General features: G+C 41.5%; 1 protein-coding gene across 7 annotated transcripts in view; it reads left to right on the top strand.

The window, feature by feature from the left end:
• The window catches only part of LOC120749937 (SAM and SH3 domain-containing protein 1-like), a 529,028-nt gene that overhangs the window by 412,836 nt on the left and 95,202 nt on the right, over positions 1–20,990 (top strand). For 6 of the 7 annotated variants that reach the window (XM_040057943.2, XM_040057945.2, XM_040057942.2 and 3 more), the window contains one exon: positions 17,450–17,578. In XM_040057943.2, coding sequence (XP_039913877.1) covers positions 17,450–17,578 — 129 coding nt within the window. Of the gene's footprint in view, positions 1–1,876; positions 1,950–17,449; positions 17,579–20,990 lie in introns of those variants that run through there. The other variant, XM_040057948.2, reaches the window with a different exon arrangement.

The following is a 20,990-nucleotide window of genomic DNA, read 5'->3' as shown; positions in this document are numbered from 1 at the left end:
AAGGTACCAGTGGCACTGTGTAATTAACTCAAAAAACGCTTTGGGACATTCTGATTTAAAACGGTTTTGTTCTGACTTCTGTTTGGAGCGTGTTTTCTAAAGCATATCCCACTTGCCACAATCAGGATAAACCCAGAAGGCCTGGCCTCTGCTTTCAAACTAGCGGATATTATTTTTTCTATTTTACAAAATCATGGAGGGTATTTTGCTTTCAAATAAGTCAAAAGAGAGAGCGACTGACTGTCAGTTTAGGTGTTGGATTCAATTTTATAATTTAAACTTAACCTGTTGTATCTCCTTTGCCTTTTCCTGAAATGTTATGCCTGGCAATGCTAATCCCTTTATGAGGAAAGACAGCTCACAGAGATAACCTTCGGTCTAGGCTTTTTCTTGCACGTCAGGGCACATAAAACAGATGTCTCCATCAGAGAGTTTAGTCCCCATAAGACCCTACACCATGAGGAGTGATAAGAGCTTTTGATTCTGATGCCACCTTCATTCTTTCTTGAAAGCAAATTCTTTCTCTTGCTGATCTGCTGTGAATACCAACTTGGAAATACTATTTTCCTTCATACTTGTTTTCATCTTTTGAAAGTCAGTCAACCAAGCTCTCTCTTTTTTATAAGAGTGGGGGAATACAAGGTTGCTAGAATTTGCCTGTAATGATGCCTACTTCCTTATGTGGATATGAAAAGGATGGCAGTCTCTAAGCAGAAAGAAGATGTGAAAATTGATGTGGAAAAAGAAAAGGTGTTGCACATGAGCACTTAAAGGACTTTTATTACATGGAATGCAATATACTATGCTACACACGTTGGCTGCCATTTCTACAGCCGGGTGAAAACCTTTTATTTTTGGTGTATTTTAGAGCATATGACATTTTAAAGAAGTGGGTAATGGTTAATTTAACTTAGTCTGATGCTGTGTAAATTAGTACTGATTGTATAAAGTGCTGTGCAAACTGGAGCAGAGTGGAGGGAGCGTGGCACAGAAATGGAGCACAGGGTCACTGCTGGCTGTGGCACAGGGCCAAGGGACAGAGGTGGTGCCCAGGGCAAGGCAGTTTGAGTCAGAATCTCTCCTTCCAGATCCAGGTTGAACTGTTCCAGTTTCGGCCCTGGGCTGTGTTCCTTCAGGATTTTTTTCCCCTTCAGAGGTGGCATTGTGAAGGAGAGGGTGCTCGGTGCTGGTGCACCCAGCCTGGCTTCCTGCGCCTTTCCAGGTCACCCTCTTGTCATTTGGAATCTATGGTTGTAGCTTTTCCTTCGTGCAGCAGCCCAGGCCATCTTCTTTTCTGCTTACCGTGTTGTGACAGTATTAATGGCCACAGAGTGCATGCTGTGTTCGGCCTTCAGGAGGCTCAGAAACAGGAGGAATAGGAATTACTTTGTAATGACCCAGCAAAGTGATTTGTCACAATACCTGTTTTAACATTGAATGCTGCTAACAATTTTCCTCTTGGTGATTGCTTGACACAGCTGATGACTAATGAACCTGCTGCTTTGTCTGATGGCATTATTAGTGGTGGGAGGAGGAGGAAGGTGGTTGTGATTGCAGGGATGCTGAGGTGGCTTTGCAAGTATCTGGATTCCATGTTTTTCATGAGAAAAGGGACAAAAGGAGGAAACTGGGTTTCACATGTGCAAGTCTGAAAATCAGGTTTCTACTATAAAAACATGTTCTCCATAAAAATATATGTAGACATGTTGTGTGATAAGGTAAAGAGATATGAAGGGGTTTTATTTCTGCTTGATCTCAAGAGACAACTCATTGGCAGGGAAAAAATACAACACAGATTTCCATTATTGAAAATAATGACATTAAAAATAAAAGGAGCTACCTGTGCCTTCTCCCCTCACTTTGCAGTTGCTGTGGAGTGGGTCAGGTGTGGGCATGCTGGCTCTGCTTTCGTCTTCTTGAGGCAAGGGGAGCGTTTTTCCTGGCTTATGGTAATAGCAGAACTTTCTTGTCTACTGCCATGTTTTGAAACACAGACTTAAAATGTACTGGGTTGATTTGAACTAAGATTAGTATTATAAAATGCTTAACAGTTTAAGTTCTAATGACACTGGTATAAGCATTTTTGAGCTACATACTCGTTTTAGAGGCATGTTTCCTATGAAGAGCTGGAAATTGAGAATGGGGATTGTACGACCTATCTGGGAAACAGTTTTAGGCAGGATGTAGCTGGAAAATTGGATGGACAAGTTTAAGAGTATAATACAACAATGATTTATAAATCACACTTTCAGGCTTTTTATTGGAAAGTCATGCAGTAAATTGGAGAACTGTTTTCTAATATCTGCGTCACAGTCTGAGTGTGATCTGGTTGGAGTGCTGTTGCAGATCTGCTGTCCTACAAGCTCATTAGACTTTGGTGATTTGACTTCCCCGTGGCCCTGCAAGGACGTGGGGATATGCTCTTGAGATCAGTTTGCATCATCAGGCCTCCAGATGGAGAAGATATGTCTGTTTTCATGTGTGTGGGCAAACATACGCCGTGAAGGTTACAAGCATGGTAATAAAATTATCTGGAGTATAAATACATCCTTTTATGTTTCATTATTGTCACTGTATTATGATGATATACAGTGCTTTTTGCTCTTTGTACGTAACAGCCTACTAATATTTAATCTCACAGTGTCTTCTACCTGCAATATATCCTTTGTGCACGGGAGTCTGTGTAAAGGAGGTTAGGTAACTGTTTAATATAATAATAAAAGCAATGCTTTGAAAGCTTTGCAGCAAACATGATGAGAGCTCATAGATGATAGTGGAAGCAGCACCATGCTTGTTACAATATTAAGTTGAGAGTATCTCTTGAGAGCCAGATGCTCCTAACCCTCTCACCTGCAACTGAAGATGCTTTGTGCAGTGCTGATAGGTATGACAAAAACAGAAGATAAACAGAAGATAAAGGGTCTACTCTCTGCACTGTTTACATAAAAACTTCAGGAGCCTAAGGCACAAGTTTATTTATAGCGGAGCAGTGTGTGGCCTGTAGGCTTTTAAGAAAAAAGGAAAATGCATCTTTTGTTGCTCTTTCACGAGTTCAGATGAGTTGAGCCTCCTGCCCCTTTCGATGCCAGCACCAGGCTGACCCTGCTCTGCAGAGCTTGCTCTTTGCTTCACTGCAACCTCAGCACAGCTCCATGGAGGAAACATGAGAGCTCCTTGCACCGTGGTGGCACTGTTAAAAGTTCTGTCAGCGAGTGCATGTCCACAGCTGGAGCTTGGATGAAAACACATGCCAGAGCTCATTGCATAGCATTACATTGCACTTCAGGAAAAAAAAGGCGTTTTAGGCTTTTAAGGAATTTTGCTTGGAAGGGTAATATCTTGCGAGTCACAATATATACCTTTGGAAATGATAGGTCACTGCTGAAGAATCTGTGGGTTTACACATTTTACATTTGCAGGCATGTTTGGATGTTTGTGTTCTGGCTGTGTATTATCTCTGTTTATCCATATCTGTTACAGTTCTGAAATATTTTCGTTCTCTTTTGATTCTGTGCTTGCTGTTTTCCAGCAGACACGTGCTGCATACTGCAACTCAGCCAAAAGGGGTTCTTACACCAGAAATTTCTAGTGCAATCCTAGAGATGGAGTGCAAATTGAAAATACTTACTTTCTATTGCTAAATTAAGTCATCTCCTTTCACCATCTGTGTCAGACATGCTTCATATTGTTATCAGTATCACTGCATAGACTTAATGCAGCCTTCAGTTACACAGAATAATATTTAATATTTGTGAGTTTTGGAGCTTTAGTGGTTGGCCACTTTGGTGCAGTAGTTCTAAAAGCTGAAGATAAATCCTTTGCATTTAAACTGTAGTTTATAATCTCTGAGGATGAAAATAAGAAAAACCCTGTCTTATACATAAATGTGTTTGTATTCATACATAATATCCACCAACACTTGGAGGTTGTGATTTCCACTCCATTATTAGGCTTCTTTCCCACCTTAGAATTCATAAATAACCATTGTAAAACAGGAAAAGGTGTGGGCAGACTACGTTGTATGTCAGTTGTGGTTCCTGTCTTCGAGTTTCCATCTTCAAGATGACTGTATGTTTACACTTTAAAAACACAATGCTTCAGAGTGTGTTTGGGGATATATCATGCTTTATACAAAGGTTGGAGGGAAAGATGTCCATGTGCAATATCTTATCAGAGGACTGGTAATGATACTGTACTTCAAAACCAAAAAACCTGGTAAGGAGAGGAAATTTCTAGGGGCAGTTTTTCTTCTGAGGTTTGGGGGAAGGGTCTGGTTTGTTTCTTGTTTATTAAGTGGAGACTGCTCTGTTGTAGGTAGTGCAAAAGGACTGCCCATCCTTAAAAATTCTGTTTTCCTCTGTAATTACACCTACCTTTATTCTGAGTTGTCTACAATGAGACAAGAAATGGAGTCTAATCCTTGAAGTCCCGCTCCACTGTGGTGCCATGTTCTGATGTGTACTGAATTGAAGGGATACTGGGATGTTTCAGTTCAGTGAGGTGTATTGTTGCCTGCTCAGCCCAAAGCCTGTAATGCATTGTTTAGATTTTGTGTCAGGGAGTGAGTATATATGTGCAGATGGATAAACTTTGTAAAACCTAAACTTTGTAAAACCTAGGCTTTGCACGATAGCTATCTAAACTCAGGAAATTAACAGAGAACATAAGGTCAAGGACCTCACCAAAATACCGGTATGATGGTGATGATAAAGAATAGCTTCATACCACATATGGTGTGTGGTCACACATAAATGAGAAGGGAAAAGGGATCCTTCTGCGTATCCTTGTTATCCTAGTCATGATGAGTCTCACTGGGTTTGGTTAGTGTGGAGTTTGAGTTCCTGATTACCAAAAGTAGGAGGAAAAAAGAAGAGGTGAATGTTCTCAATGCTGCTTTTTCTCTCAGATGGAATGGTACTTTCTTCAAGTAATCTTTGCCAAGTTATTTGTTGGTTTTAATCCTTGTCTCAAGTGTAGATAGAATACAAAAGATTGTACAAATCTTCATTTTTCATCTGCCAAACCTAATAACTACTGCAGAATGCTTACACATAGTTAATTATTTTTCGAACTGCCATGAAAGAGAGAGGAAAGGGGGATAAAAAGGTATGTTAACTCCTGCTGACCCTTCTGCCTTTCTTAGGCAGATCTGTTGCTGGGGGGGCTTGAGCAACTTACAAAACCAAAACATTAAAGAAAAGCGAAGCAGGGGTTTTTCTCCGGATTCATGCCTCTCTTAGGAAAACACCTCTCATATAAAGCGGAAACAGAGGATGACAGGGGATGGAGAGGCACTGAATCAGCATCCAGAGCTGCATTTCTGTGGCCAGAAAAGCAAAAAGAGTCCCAGCTGGGAAGGGTAGCTTGCAACTGCTAGGAAGAGGGATTTAGAAGGATCATGTGAAAGGAAGAATTGCCGCCTTCATGGCAGGAAATGGCTGGAGCACGCACCGGGACCTTGGCAGGGGAAGGTCAGCGGACAGGCTGGTTTCCAGGATGCCCAGAGGAGGTGGCTGAATGGTGCGGACGTCAGGGAGCATGTGGGAAATAAATAATGGAGATTTAAGCTTGGTTCACAAATGAAAAGTGCCTTATTTCAGGCACTGAGTAGGGATATCAGAGTGCAAAGTATGTCTTCGTGTCTAGTTGGGCACACCTTGTTTTGTTTTTGCTTAGAGACAAATGCGGGCTATAGGTGGGTAACCATTGATGTGTGTATGAGTCATGTGAAACGAAACCATCAAGGTATTGCTAGCAGATGCTTTGAATGGGTAATTGGTAGCAGAGGTCTGGTTGTCTGAAACAAGCTGGGGATGAGAGTGCAATTTACTATTCTCCTAGAGACAGTCTGATGCCCTGTTTTCCTTTTCCCATGTAACTAACTTCTTCTGAACCAGCCCTTAGACCTCTCAAGCTTTGAAGAGATTGCCATATCTGAAAATACATGATTTTCCTTTTCATTTGAAAATCATACAGCAAAATCTTTGTTTTCTTTCAAATCCTAATTCTCTGTGAATGAAGGAGATTATTTACTATACATCCTTTGTTTTGAAATTGATAATGGTGCAGACTGTGAAAAGTGGTGTAACATCTTCTTGCTCAGAGAGCTCCCTGCTGGTTTTGTGTTGCTTCAGATGAAGCCTGGTACCAAGGTTGTCCTACCTCTCTTGCTGGGTTTATGGGGTGGTGTTGCCTGAAACTGCAGTCGCTTTTTTCATCTGAGAAGCAGAGCCTGTGAGGAAACTCCTTCTATCTGAGACTTTCTTTTCGTGTTACTGTCACTTTTACAACTAGGTGAGATGTTTTTCTTTGGCATGACAACTGTCCTGACAAATGGTTAGTTAGCAGGATGTTCTCCTTTTGATGTTCATATCACTATGCATGAAGAAGTTGCTCAAGTGACGGCTTAGCTTGCCATCCAAGTCCAAGTGTCTTTATCTACACTTGTTTTCTTCCAGCCTATCGTTCAGGGCCTTGGGTCAGTGATAATCAGCTACCGGGTTTTGTACAGGTTTTTTTGTGGGCTTCATTAACACTGGGGTTCTGCCAGTTTCTGCTTTTTATGACCTCTTTAGCCATAGGGGCCTTTTCAAACTGTTTTGTGCCGCAGTTTGAGGTGCATCTCTCTGATGTGCAACATTGAGCAACCAATTCAGTTTCCAGTAAAAGCAACATAAAATCACAGAATATATAAGCTGGAAGGGACCCATAAGGATCATTTAGTCCCAACTTCCTGCTCCTCACAGGGTACCTAAAACTGAACGATAAGACTAAAAGCATTGTCAGATGCTGCTTGAACTCTGGCGGGCTTTGTGCTATGACCAATTCCATGAAGAGCCTGTTTCAGTGGTGGACCACAATCTTAGTGAAGAACTTTTTCCTAGTGTCCCATCTGAGCTTCCTCTGATGCAGCTTCATTCCATGTCCTCATGTCTCTCATCAGTGGGCAGAGCCACAGCAGCCACAGGATTAAGCACTTAATTGAAACAAGCACATAACATCCTTCATGTTCCCCCTTCAGAAAAATATGGGCTTGAAATACCTGGGAGATATGGCAAAATGGCACAATTATTCAAGCCCAGACTCTGTAGGATGTGCTCTGCTGATAGTTAGAAATATTCCTCTTTTATTTGTGTAAGAGGCCTGTTTAGCCTAATTAGGAAGTGCTTTGGCAATGATGAAGCAGTGTGAGCACACAGGAACGCAAAAAGCCCTTCTTCATTGTACACAGATAAAGGGAAATGAGTAAATAAAATACGGAAAACCAGAGTGGAAAGGATTATAAACTGGCAAGCGAGAGTTCTCATTGCTAGGTCGATATCCCTAATTGATATAAACATGAAGCCCTGTGCAATCTGGGGTACTTAAAAGATATGCATCTAAATAATATTTAAATAGATTCTTCATTTTTAAGACCCACTGGAGTATAATTGTATTCAGCTTAATTAAATGAACTGAAACCCCTTGCTAACTGTGCTTTACTGTTCCTAAATAAAACTCTCTCCAAAGAGACCTGAGGAAGCTTAGTTAAGGCAATAAAAAACCTGAGCCCAGCGCCATGAAGTTTTGCATGAGCAGTATTATATTTAGTTCATCTGTACGCTACCTACGGTGGTTGAGACTGTGTTAACAGTGCCATACGTCTGTTAAGACTCAAAAGCTTCACTGAGGTGCTTCAGGGCAGAGTCAGCCTTTCTGGTTTCAGATTTGTATGAATCTGGAGTATCTATTTAAGCTAGTTTATTAATTCTGCCCCTCTGTGCCAGCACAGAGCATGTGGTCCCTGCAGGAGTGAGGGTTTGCAGGGATAGCACAGGCAGGCGGGATGGGGGGCGTTGGTGAAGGGGAGCCTGGGCACAGTTTGCTTACGGGAGCTACAGGAAACCATTTCTTCTGCTGCTAAGATTACAGGGAGAAACATGGATTGCTGCCATGCTCAATTACAGTTGTTTCCTTTCCTGGTAAAAGACGTCCTGTCAGGGAGCGGTAGGAGTGAAGGCAAGGTTAGTCTCTGCTTCTGTAGAAGTGTTGGGTGTATCCTCTAGGCTGCAAGCTGCTGAATTTCTAGCAGGAAAGAACAGAAAAATATCAGAGTTTGAGAAAGCAGTCTAAACATCAGCATTCCAGCTTTCCGTGGCTGGCAGCTGGGCTGCCCTCTGCACTTGCAACAGTAGATCAAGGGCTGTGCTTCTGGGGCACACAGAGCCTGTGCTGCTGGGCACCTCACCCAGGATTGCTGATTTCCATACCTATTCCCAAAAAAGAGGAGTGATCCTGTCATGCCTTGGGGTGTGCAGAGCAGTGTTTTTTCATGCCTCGTAAAAACAATTCGAAATGAAGGCAGATATTCGAAATTTCCTTTTGCCCTTTCTGAAATCTTAACATGCATAGCAGGAGAGCACCTTCCTCTTGGAAGTCAGCATCTAAAATGGCACAAGTGGGAGTAAGTAATTGTGCTTGCTGTCACACCCAGCCTCCTAAGAGCAGCATTTCCAAATGCTGGGATGCTGACTGCCGAGCTGGGTGATGCAAGGTGCAGTGCTGCCCCGTAGCTCTTGCCGTGTAAGTGCAGATGAGGTAATAGGCTCATCCAGCCATGAGAAATGTGGGGTGACTGAATCCCTGCTGGGCTTTCCCAGTGCTGCAGAGTAGGAGAGGACTGTGCTCTCTCCTCTACCCTTCAGCAGTTGTAGTTGGGGGGAAGGTCCCATGCAGGGTTTAGCTGCTGGAGTGGTAAGAAATGAGGGAAGGCATGGGGTGGTCTCCTTTACTGGTGCATCTCCAAAGCCAGTACTGCTGGGTTTTGGTGGGCTGGGGGAAACTGCTGTCCCCAGGGACCTGCCCAGGATCCTGGGCCTGGCTCTCAAAGTAAAGCAGCGAGGAGAGCACCATAGTACACTGAAGAGACAAGCGGGAACAGAGAAAGGAAGATGAAGAGTTTCTTTTTGAGTGAACTTTCCTTTTTCTGGACAAGGTATGTCCTCCTTCTGCCAAACTGTCCAGGGGAAAAGCATAGCACAGTTCAATTTAAGGGCACTCATTATCTCCTGCCTTGACACTTGTAAAAGTAGCTTTGTTAGTAAACTAGCACATAACCATTACCAAAGTTTGCTTTCTCTGACTTTAACACTTTGGGGAAATACTTTAAACCAGACTTGAGCTTCCACATTTGTCCTGAGATACTGATGACTACTCTGTTTGTTTCGCCATTGAATATCCAAATATGTTTTCTTTACATGTTTTCTGTTTAGATTTTTCAGACTACTTTTAATGATTACTCGCACCTCAGTTATGTAGTCCCATATATCACAGAAGATCTGGGTTTGTCATACTCTGCTACTACTAAATATAAGGAAAAACGCTTTAATGAGACCTCCTTCACTATTGCAGCTGACATGCTAACTCCCTGAAATATTTATTTCATCATCTACTTGAGATGTTTGCCTTTTGCATATCTATTTCATTAGACCCTAACTTATCTCAGACATGAAGCCACCCCCGTAATATATGCTAAATTTCCCAAATCTGAAACAAGAAATTCACCTCCATCTCCTTAATGGTGCTTTAATCAGATATATGTACATTTCTTAACCCTTGCCGTTCTTTTGTTTACCATTTGTCTCTGCTCCAAGTCTCAGGCTAGAACCCACTGCAGCTGGTGCCCTTCAAGTGACAAATTTTCACTCAATTTGAGAAGAAGTCTCAGCAGAGTGTGCAAAAGGAGGAGGCAGTGAGAGGAAGGGAGGCAAAACTAATGAGAGGTGATGTCAGGTGCAGCTATTACATGGCTTAAGGAGTTAACTTGTTCTGCTTTACAAGCTGGCAATGGCAGCTTGTAGCTGACTGCTGACCAGACTGGTGCACGGTGGTGTCCTTTTAGGTATCAGAGCAGACAAGGGGTTGGAGTTACATTTTGAGCTTAGTGCAGAGCACCTCAGGGAAAGGAGGATAGAAGATAATATACTGTTATTAGGGAAGCTGGACATTAAGGGTGCTTTGAACTAACTTTCATGAATAAAATTTGCATATATTCTTGTCTGTCAAGACCTGGTTCTACTTGTGATAAATACTAACTTTTTAAGTGTGTTGGAATGTACATTTGCATAGATGCAACTTTTTTGTTAGCAAGCCTATTTTTATTTTTTCCATAGAGGACTTCCTTGGTTGCAAGCCACAGAAAGGGATCCCAATAGTGTACTTTTAAATTTATTTTAATTTACAGAGGGACAATAAGAAATCACATTCAGAATCTTTTTTCCAGAGATGCTTTGATATACTTTCTTAACAAAGACTTTGGGTTTTTACAGTAAAAGAGGGGAGAAAAAAACTGCAGTGCTACTGGTGAAGGAAACCCTTTATTTGAAGAATTTTGAAAAGAGTAAGAAGGTTTTTGATGTAAAAATAGGGCAAAATTATATATATATGTATGAAAAAAACTTACATAACTCTATGGTTTAATATGAAATTTTTGGGTCTAGAGTGACTGTGCTCTAAACTCAGTGGATTGTATCTGGTAAGTGGCGCAAAATCTTTGCTATCAAAGTAGACCATTGTACTTTCTGCTTATTGTACAGAATCTATAACTGTTTTTACCATTCTGCAGAGAGCTTGACACATAGTATCACATCTATTTTTGTAACTCTGTCTGTAAAGCCACATAGTTTAATGACTCAACCCTCAGATGCCATAAAAATTAATGGAAAGTCTATTGAATCAGTCTGGTCTGTATGTTCATTTTGTTCTCACAGTGTCTGGCTATGGAGGGGTCAAGGGAACCGTGACAACTTTTCAGCATCCTCAAAAATAGCTCTTCTCAGTATAAAAATGTCATGACTTGTACACTGACTATTTTATGCCTTGTGAATATCAAGGCATGCGCTGGCTGCCTGGCCTTGCACTTCTGTCTCATTCACATTTCTGACCCTGCTGACTGTCAAGACAGGCTTTGAACCTGTCATTGCACGGATAGTGGAATTGTTAACTCTGCTGAATGGAAGACTGTCCTTGCCAAGCCCTAGGAATAGAAGGGAATATTTCTCTAGCAGCTTGTTGGGTTCATTTTTAATGCAAGCATTTTGAAGCTGTGCCAAAACATCAGCCCTGTTCCTAGGCAGAAATACATTGGTAGCAAGGGACAGGTAAGAGGGTGAGAAATGTGTAACAGATAGTTTACTGCAGTAACACAGAGTGGGGACAGGCATCTGTAGGAAAACCTGCAGAGCTGCATTATAATTCTGAGACACAAGCTCTAGCATGAGAGGTGGACACAGGTTTAATTAACTCTTCTGTTTGGAAAAGGTTTGTATCTTATTTCAGTCCCCTCTTTAGAAAGAACTGTGAAGGAACCTGGAATACAATGTCTCAGATTCATCAACTGTAGTCTGAATTCAGGTATTAGTATATTTTGGAATGCAGGGAGTTCTGCCACAAGTCCATGGTCCCTTAGGGAAGGATGCAAAGTTTTTCAAGCTTTTATGGTGAGTAAAAATATCTAAAAAGGGGCGACATCTTAGTCAAAGTTGTCCTATGAAAATCTGATCATTCCTTGCTTTCTAGCTAAGCTAGTTCTGCTTAACTTAAAACATCTCGTAGGATGTGTGCCATGTGTAGATGAAGTCCTGTCCAAAACAAGGTGTTTACTAGGCACAAATATGTTTTCCTGCAGTAGATGTTCTCATTTCACTGCTTTTTTGTCCCTCCTCCCTCTTACCCGTCTCCCCTCCCCGAACAAGTCTGTTTTCTCTGGCCCACGTTCTGGCTTTCATTTATGTACTTCTTAGAGCTATCCAAACCAAAGGTATTATTGAAATGCAAGGTCATGTTCCACAAATTTTTAGTAGGCGTCCCTGTTAAAATCTAACTGCCAGAAATAAGCTGCTAATGTTTAAAGTAACTCTCCACACAGTAGTCCTGTGTTTCAGGCATGGAAATGGATTTTTCTCATCTTAGCCTGTAAAGGTCAAGCACTGTGCCTTTGCCAGGGTATGATTGCTGCGTGCTGTGAAAGAGCGCCTTCCCTTCACCAGTGCCATTTCCACGTCCGTTTTTACTTTAATAGGAAGAAAAGTCAGATTGTCTTCCCGGTTTCTGACCTATTGCTAAGATCCCAGATTATGCACGTGCTGTGGCCCTAGCTGTGGTGGCTTTTAAGCTTTGAACTCATAGTTGCATTGTATGCTGTAAGCTGCATTGCCACATGCAGATGGAGATTCATCTGTTTCGCTGAACAGACAGGCTTGTAGCATCCACATCTTTTTACATTTCTGAGATTCATGCAGTTGCATGAGCGTATATATCCAGTAATCAAGACCTCTTTCCTGACATTCCCAATATCTGCCAGAATAGGAGGAGAATATGCTGGAATATGCAGCTTTGTAACAATTTTTTCAGATTCTGAGACAGAAAAGAACGGAGTAAAATAGTTGTATTTTTGGAAGATTTTTCTAAAAATCTTATTCCGCATAGAAATTTATGCAGAAAGTATGCATGCTCTGCTAGTGCCTAATATTTAGGTACACGTACAGGTTCGTCAAATGTTTTTGTTACTTAGTAAGATCTGTTATTCATCCTTAGCTATAAGTGTTTTTATTTCGCTATTAAAATATGAATGTATTCTTACTCAATTTTACAGCCAGCAGAGCTCTCTAGCAAAACATTTTTCTCTTTTACACTTTCAGATATTAAATACAAAGGATTCTGCCAAGGCGTTAAACTAACTGATGTGCAGTGACCGATAAAGTCTAACTTTATAATAAGTGCCAAATCATTCCAACTTTTCTTTGTAGTCATTCCATTAACAGGAATCCCAGTGGATTCCTCTGGTATTCACATGCATATCAGAATTAATTCTCTGGGAATTTTAGGGCAATTCATCATTTTGCTCGGTGTTTTATGATGCCGAAAAATGTTGCCTGCATACATTATAAAATTTAGGAACACACTTGACAACTGAAAATAGAAATCTGAGATAACTTCTGTTTTCATTAGACTATTAAACTTCATTTTGCATTTAACCCATTAGAAATAATGGCTTGTGTACTTTCCTGGCTATCAAACTATTTTGTGCAAGTGTCTATGCAGCAGTGAAGTCTTAAGGGAAACATGTAACTTTTTGCCAATAAAGTGTTTGGGGAATGGTTTTTCTGCTTGATATTTGTATTGCTCACAAATTTTTTTCCACCAGAGAAGATTTGTTGGATAATATAGTGGGAACATTGCAGTAGTTGTGAATACAATCGGTGTAAAACACTCTTCATGTTAGTGCTTTTTTTAACTGTTAAATTTGTAACAAAACGAGAGAGTTTATTATGAGGCTTTGGTTTTTAAAATGTTACTGACAGTTCAGCACGTTTCAGAGGCTTCTGAATTACAGGTATATCAGTAAGAACGAATTTGAACGCTGTATATTTTTTATTGTTCACATAAGCTGTCTCAAATATGCAACACACCTCTGTCAAAATGGGACATAATGGTACATGATTGTATTATAAATTACATTGGCTTATTATTTTTTTGTATCAAGTAACTGCATGCTTTTTCCTGCCTGTGAAGCTAAAATGGCACTCCACATTTGTATAAATCTATGAAAATTACCACTGGATCTTACTCTTTGTGCATCAGAGTGAAATATTTTTAAAATATTTTTAGTTAGACTTTTAGTGTTCTATTTCATTAATAATTCTAGAGATTTTTAAAAACTTTCTGGACTAATCTATCTCTGTTAAGTAGGGCAATGCATGACTTATCAAGCTGAAGCTAATGTCTTGCATATGGATATTTTTTAAATAGTCAAAACCAAAATAGAATTGCAAAGCACACTGCTGGTGATTTTGTGCAAGAGTTTAGAATTATTTGGAGACATTGGAGGGTCAATTTAAAAAATAGATGAAATGTCATGGTTCTCCAGATGGGTTATACTTGTCGTTTGGTGATATCTAAAGTAGGTCTTGGCCATTATTTGTGCAGTAGAAAAATGAAGCGTCTTCTCTTTTCTAAGTTTTGCCATGTTTTTAGTAGCGTTTGAAGAATAAAGGAGGATGATGGAGATAACTCTTTGTAGGGATCAAATTTGAGGTCATATAAATTAAATATACAATCCTTTGTTAAGTTATGACATTTACTTACATGAAACAGGAGTGGATGCTGCGGGTTGTGAGATGCTTGCTGTCTTTGGCTAGGGTTGGTTTATGTATCCGTATTTCTTCTGACAAAACCAATGCTCTCTGCATTGCCTGCACGCATAAATTCATTAAAGCGACTCACAGCTCTTGGCCACAGACACAAATCCTTCAACTGGCATTTTCCACTGCACCTTTCTGGCAAGGTGAGGTGCAAAGGCAAACATTTGTGGTTTTGTTTTAAATTTGAAGCTATGGGGCTTCAAATCCCAAAGCTGTTTGCATCTAGTGGAGAGGGTGCACGCGGCCTTTGTGGAATGGCAACTGCGTAAAGCTGTAGCTGCCCTCGGTCTGGTAACCCAGCAGAAACATGTGGCAGGGCTGTAACAAGTACGTGTGCCAGCTCTCTGTTCTCGTCTCTAAGATCTTGTGGGAATTTTTCTGTTCCTTCATCTTTTTCTGGACATCACCCTTGTTTCCATTTGCAGCGTAGGCCCCTTGTGCAGCCCCGAGCACTGCCAGCAGTCCCTGCTGTCAGTCGGGCGGGCTGATGCCTGCAGCTCTGCTCCTCTGGACACGGCGGCACTGGTGGACCGGGTCACTCGTGAATAGGCCTTTCTTTGCAGCCGCGTGCTCGCTGGCAGCGGGGCCGCCCGCCTTCCGTGGGCTTTAATTGGGGTGCTGCAATCGAGCTAATTTTGTTCTTGGGACAGTCAGAAGCCTTCAGCCTTGTGGAGGCTACCTTTAAAAATAGCACTGTGAACTGCACGCCAGCACAAGTGAAAAAGGAGCGCTTGTCCAGCGGTGTTTGATCCACTGGCAGTGCCATTGCTATCCTGCAAATGGTCTGTGGCTGAGGAGGTGTGGGGAGGAGCACTGGAGCAGCGTGCTGAGATCCTCAGTTCTGTCTGGCTCTCTGCTAAGCTAAAGTTCACGTGATGTGTTTGGATTTGGAGTATTTCAGGCAATTTCAAAGTCATGAATTACCTTTGAAAATTATGGATATTTTGGAGCAGGTTAACTTTATGGAATGTATGGATTCCAGAATTGTGAGAGGAGATGGATTGCTATGTAGTTTTCATGCTGTTCTAGTAAAATGATGCTTCCCTGTGTTGCTCTTCTATCATGACTGTTTCCACCTCCAATTCTTAACTGGCAAAGGTTATCAAGGAATAAACAGACTCTGGCTGGGGAAGATTCTCCAAAGTGGGAACTTCTGATAACCCTTAGACTAGAGGGATGTTTGTTATGATTGAGTGGCTGGGATTCAGATGTCACATCATCTCTTTGGAAGTCATACAGATTCTCTTACTGCTCATGAGAATGAGCAAATGAAGGTTAAATTTTGGAGTTACTTTTTCAGTTTGGTGTTCTTTTTTTTTTTCTCCAGGAGTGCAGCCCTGGTTATTCCTACTGGGTGTTTAAACACCGAAAGCAGCATGTAGCCCCTGTGGGATTAGAAAGCACACCCTCAGCCACCAGAGGAGTGTCCAGTGGCACAGGGAAATTTGTGGAACTGGTACAGGCAATGAGTCCAAGTTTCTTCCCCAGCTTGTTGGGAAGTGATAGATGTCAAGGTTGGAGGAAGACCTAGTCTTCTGCTGTGAGCAGGTAGCGCTGTGGCCCCTGTAGAAAGGCAGTGTAGCCCGGCTGTGTTCTCAGAGGTGCTGGCTTTTTCCCCGTGTCAACTATACGTCTGCTTAGCCGCACGGGAAGTTGTTTGTCCAAAGCTCTGGAAAGTCTGAAGTTCCCAGAAGCATATTTTTATAAGGATCCCAATCTTTTAATGCTTGAAACATCTCCTGTGAGAGATCTTTGGCAGGCTGAGAGAGATAGGAACTACAGTAAAAAAATACATACATATAGGGGCAGGGCACAAAGTGTAACAATTTTGCTTCTGCTGCTCCAAAAAGTGACCTGCAAATTGTTTTCCACCTGTACTGAGTGCAGTAGTGTTGAGAAAGTGCAAGCTGTTCTAAATTTTGGGAATGAGAGCTCTGCAAAAGTTTCTGGGGAATTTGCAAAAGTTTCAGGAGATAACTGTTTTGCCTGTGGAATTACACTTTAAAAGAGTAGAAAGTAGTTTTCACGGACTCTTGAGATTTAATAGGCTTTCAGTTCAATTTAAACTGGAACGTTTTTTCCAGTTCTCTGGAAGTGATACTTCATTAGAGCAATCCTTCCTTTGCAGCATAGTCCAGAACCCTGAGAGTGAGACCATGTGCTTATTTCCAAGTAACAATAGCTTCAGTAAGGCGTGGTTACTGAGTTCCTCCTAGCTCGTATGCTATAACTCAACCTTGCAATTTATGTATATTATTAGCATAATTATTTTTACATTGTTTCTCTATTGCTTAGCTTTTTCTTAATAATAAAGACGTAATTTTATATGTGTGCATCTATTAACAGCAGCAATGAAATAATAGTCTGCAGTGTATTCTTGTCCTTTCAGGACAGGCACAGAGAGCAGATTGTTACCTTCTGAAGAATGCACACAGTAACGTACATGCTATTTCATAAGTTAGACAAATAGGGACACAAGATTACTCCATCCCATCTTTTGGACCTGTTTTAAGTGTGTGCATTTGTACCTACCCACCACCTCACTTCCCAGGTGCAGCATACATAATCTGATGTTTAGAAAGGTTTCTCATGATGCTTAAAATTCAGCCTTTTTATTGTTTTGGTCTTATTTTCTTCATTCATAATTTTTAAAGTATGAATTTGGACTGTAAAGAGATTATTAAAATTAAATTTCTGGCTATAGCCATTTTATTAGTAGTGTAGCAATCCTGCCCTGCAAAGCGGATGTTTGGGACTCGACAAACCATGTTGGCACGTCCAGTACCTCTTAAAAGACCAGCTTGCAGAGTGTCTTTGTGGGTGTCATTGCAGTCTGGCTAATTTGGTGTATTGGCAAGAAATGTAATGATTTTAATTGCAGTTAGTCATCATCACAAAGCAGGGCTGCTCTCAATAAGGTCAGTGAAATGTGTGTAAGGACTGGCTCTTGGAAGAGCGAGCTGCTGCTTGGGAGAACCAGGTTCTGGTGGGAGGGAATTGAGGCAGATAGTCCCTGAGGATGTTCCACTGCCCTGCCTTGTTGTCCCTGCCTTTTTTCTGTAGGAATTAACAAAGTCCCACCTGATTGTGAGGTTCTGGTACTGCAGTTCCCAGCTGTTCTTGCTGCTAGTGTGACCTCGGATAAGGATTGAGAGGATGACCTGAGCACGATGTGCTGCAGGGAGAGGGGTTTTCCTTCATAATTGTGGTGCTACCTTTACATTAAAACTTTAAAATTGATTAGCCTGTTTTCTTTGTCTTCCCTGTAGGACGGGTCACTGGGAAATATTGATGATCTGGCACAGCAGTATGCAGACTACTATAACACCTGCTTCACAGATGTGTGTGAGAGGATGGAAGAGCTGCGCAAGCGAAGGGTTTCCCAAGACCTTGATTTGGTATGTAAAAAAGTTACGACTTTATTAACAGATAATTGCAATTCATGCTCCAGATGAAGAATCAATATTACAGCTTGAAGAATTCTGTCCAGGGAAATAACTGTATGTGGTTGTGTCACACATGCAAACATTTCAGCCAAGTCAATTAAACACTAGGAATTAGCTGGATTAGGTTTTTTCTAGGTTTTTTTTTTTTATGATTCATTAAGCCTTGGAGTCTGCATTTCTTATTTGTTCTTTAATTAGAGTACTTCTTGAATACATTTAGTTGCAATCCTCAACTCTTGGAGGCAAGATACCGTCTGACGAAAACATCCTTTCCTTGCTCCAAGATGCTCCCAGTGTGAGCACAATGAAACTGTCCAGGTTTTCAGTTGCACTGTACAAACAGTAAAGAATGCTTCTCATAAGTCCAGGGTGCACATAGTATTTCCAAGCTCCCAAATGTAAGAAGTTCTGCGAACCTCTTACGATTATTTTATACATTATAGAACCTGTAGCTGGAGATACGGGGTTGCAGAGCCTTTCAGGATGGAAGGGACCTCAGGAGGTCCCTAATCCAGCATTCAGCTCAAAGCATTGTCAACGCTGAATTCAGACCAGGTTGCCCAGGGCTTTATCTGATAGAGTTTGAAGACCTCCAGGGACGCAGATGTTGCACCGTCTCTGCGAAATCTGTTAATACTGCTTTGCTATCTTCATAGCGAACTTCTGTTTTTAAATAATATTCTGTGAGATCTTCCCTATGGCAATTTATACCTGTTGTCTATTGCTCTCATGCTGCACATCTTTTTGATTACCTCCCCATGCATAGCAGTAGATCTTCTTGGAACTGTCTTTTCCCCCAGCTGAATCTCCCAACTCTTCTTGCCGGGCACAGGCACAAGTCCTTGAGAGCACCTTGGTTAACAGCTGTACCTGATGATGTGGATTATTTAAGGCTACTTTCTTTCTTTTGGGGATTCCAGGATAGTAACTGAGAGGCTTCCAGAGTTTATAGAGACTACAAACTTCAGTTACACAATTAATGGCTGCAGAATCAAGGCAGGGAGTCACCTTCTGCCTCACTGAATTTGTTAGTTCATTCTTTATTGTTAAATAGGAAAAAAGCAAACATTTTTGCAGATCTGTTGTTGCCAGGAACTTCCAAGGGTTAAACAAAAGGCTATTTCAGGAAATTCTTTTGTAGACAGACCCTTGAAGCTTCTGTGCAGAGAAGCTGATGGCACAGAACTGTGGTTCTCATGAAAACCCCTGCGCCTGGCAGGCCTGGTATTCTCGGTACTGTTGGCAGCAATGAAATCCCCTTTCCTGGTGCTCTTGGAAGGCAGCTCCTGTGCTGGGTAATGGAGTGTGCCTTATGGCGGGAGAGCACCCTTTCCATTTAGACAGATGGGTCTAATTTGGCTCCCTTCGCTTCTGAAGCTGCAGAAGCCAGGCTGGAGAAAGCCATGTGAGTTTAATTAACTCACATCAAAGGTGCGGATCTTCATGCTGGTTTAGATAGATGTGAGCTAACCAAAGACAGACCATTGAGTGATTCATTCTACTCCAGAGAATCTATAGTCAGAGAAAGTGGCTGTGTGAAAAACAGCCTGGAGATTCCTCTTCAGTATCTCTGAGTTTGCTTACTCTAGTGGTCTAATAATGACTTCTTGAACTGTCAGGTCAGAGAGAAGATAATGCAAATTGAAAATTACGTTAGTGCTCCATTTTTGCTACATCTGTCACTCCTGTGATAGTTTCTAGACATAAGATAGCCATTCTGCTGATAACATATGAGACCATAGATATTAGCTAACTTGCCCAACAACCACATTCAAACAGTGCTGACTGCAGCTGAAACGTGAAACAGACAGGCTTGACTTAACTACACAGGGAGGGTGAAATGGCCATGTAGACCAGAATGTGATTTTAGTGTGATGGACAGAAGAGTGAGTGACTTCTGGTGTTTTTCCTCTCTATACACCTTAAGGAAAGGTAGTGTATTGGCAGACATTTAGACATAGTGAATGGGAAGTAATGCTGGAGAGAAATGCCCAGGGCACATCCCAGGTGTGCTATGTTAGGAAAGAAAAAAAAAAAAAAAAGTACAGATAGCAAATATATGAAGCTCCAAAATTATTATGCACCAGTATTGTTGGTCTGTTAGTGTAGCCTGACCTTGCTCTTGCCATACATTGCCCTTCCAGCAGGGATGAAGAGGGCAGTGCTATCTCTACAGCCTCTCTTCCCAGCAGTGGAGTTGTGCCAGAGCTGGAGGTGGACAGCTCTGGCACAACCCCAGTGGTCTTCTCCCTCTCTTTAGTGAAGTGAACAGAGCAGATCTGACATGCATGGAGTATGAGTGCAGATTTTCAGGGGTTTGCTTGAGTGACGGTTACTGAATCCATACGAAAATGCAGTATTGAGTGCATAATACTTACCAAAAACATAAAAGGGCAAAGTTAGCCTTTTACTGAATGCTCTGAGCAAAGAGAGAGAGCAGGTCACCCCAGGAGTCGAAGTGCACTCTAAACCCTGCATGGAGAGGCCCTGTCAGGAGGAGCAGTGTAATAACAAAGACGTGCCTGAGCTGGCAGAGCTTTGGTAGGAACATTTATTTAGCACCAGCTCGCCCAGATTGCCCTTTGTAGCACATCCACTAGAAAGACAGAAATATGAACTGTTTATTGCTGCTTCTGTACCCTTTGAAATAATTTTAAGCTGTTTGGGTGCAAGTGTTGATATCTTAATTGTACACTGTACTTTCTAATCAGTTCTCCAGCCTTTCCTATCAGACCGTGGCCATTTCAGCCTAGATATCCTGCTCTGAAGTTGAATTTTTTTAAAAAATCACTTGGTAAAATTGTTTGGGAAAGCAGCATATCTTGTAACAAAACAGTGGGTGCAGATGGAGCTGAACACAGAGTATTTTTCCAAATGGTAATGCTGTTAAGGATTGTTAGTTGTCCCTAAATACGATAACAGCTTTCTGTGTTTGGAATTTTGCCTATGTTTTTGTAATGGAGAATGTGCTTGGGTTTGGGCACTAATGTTTGTGAACAGCATGGGAGTTGCCCACATTTCCTAGCATTTGGCCTATTCCTGTACACCATGTGGGCATTTGGCTGAGGAAAGACTGCAGGTGGAGTGGATATAGTGGATTTTCAGACCCATAATGAATGTGTAACTGGTTATATTGAGGTGGACATCTGCTAGAATACAGTTATGGCCAGAGAAGTGACTCTGTGAGGTTGGTATTTTGTAAGTGTTCATATGACATCCTTGTCTTTAAACTGGAGAGACGTGAATTAGGTGGATGAACCACTCAGGTGTATAAGGAATTGGCTGGATGGCCACACACCAATGGCTCAATATCCAAATGGAGATCAGTGACAAGAAGTGTTCCTTAGGGATCAGTATTTGGATT

This window comes from Hirundo rustica, chromosome 3 (assembly GCF_015227805.2).
Source record: "Hirundo rustica isolate bHirRus1 chromosome 3, bHirRus1.pri.v3, whole genome shotgun sequence".
Classification (NCBI taxonomy): domain Eukaryota; kingdom Metazoa; phylum Chordata; class Aves; order Passeriformes; family Hirundinidae; genus Hirundo; species Hirundo rustica.
The sequence above is the reverse complement of the archived record's forward strand: the minus strand, read 5'-3'. Positions and strand labels throughout refer to the sequence as shown.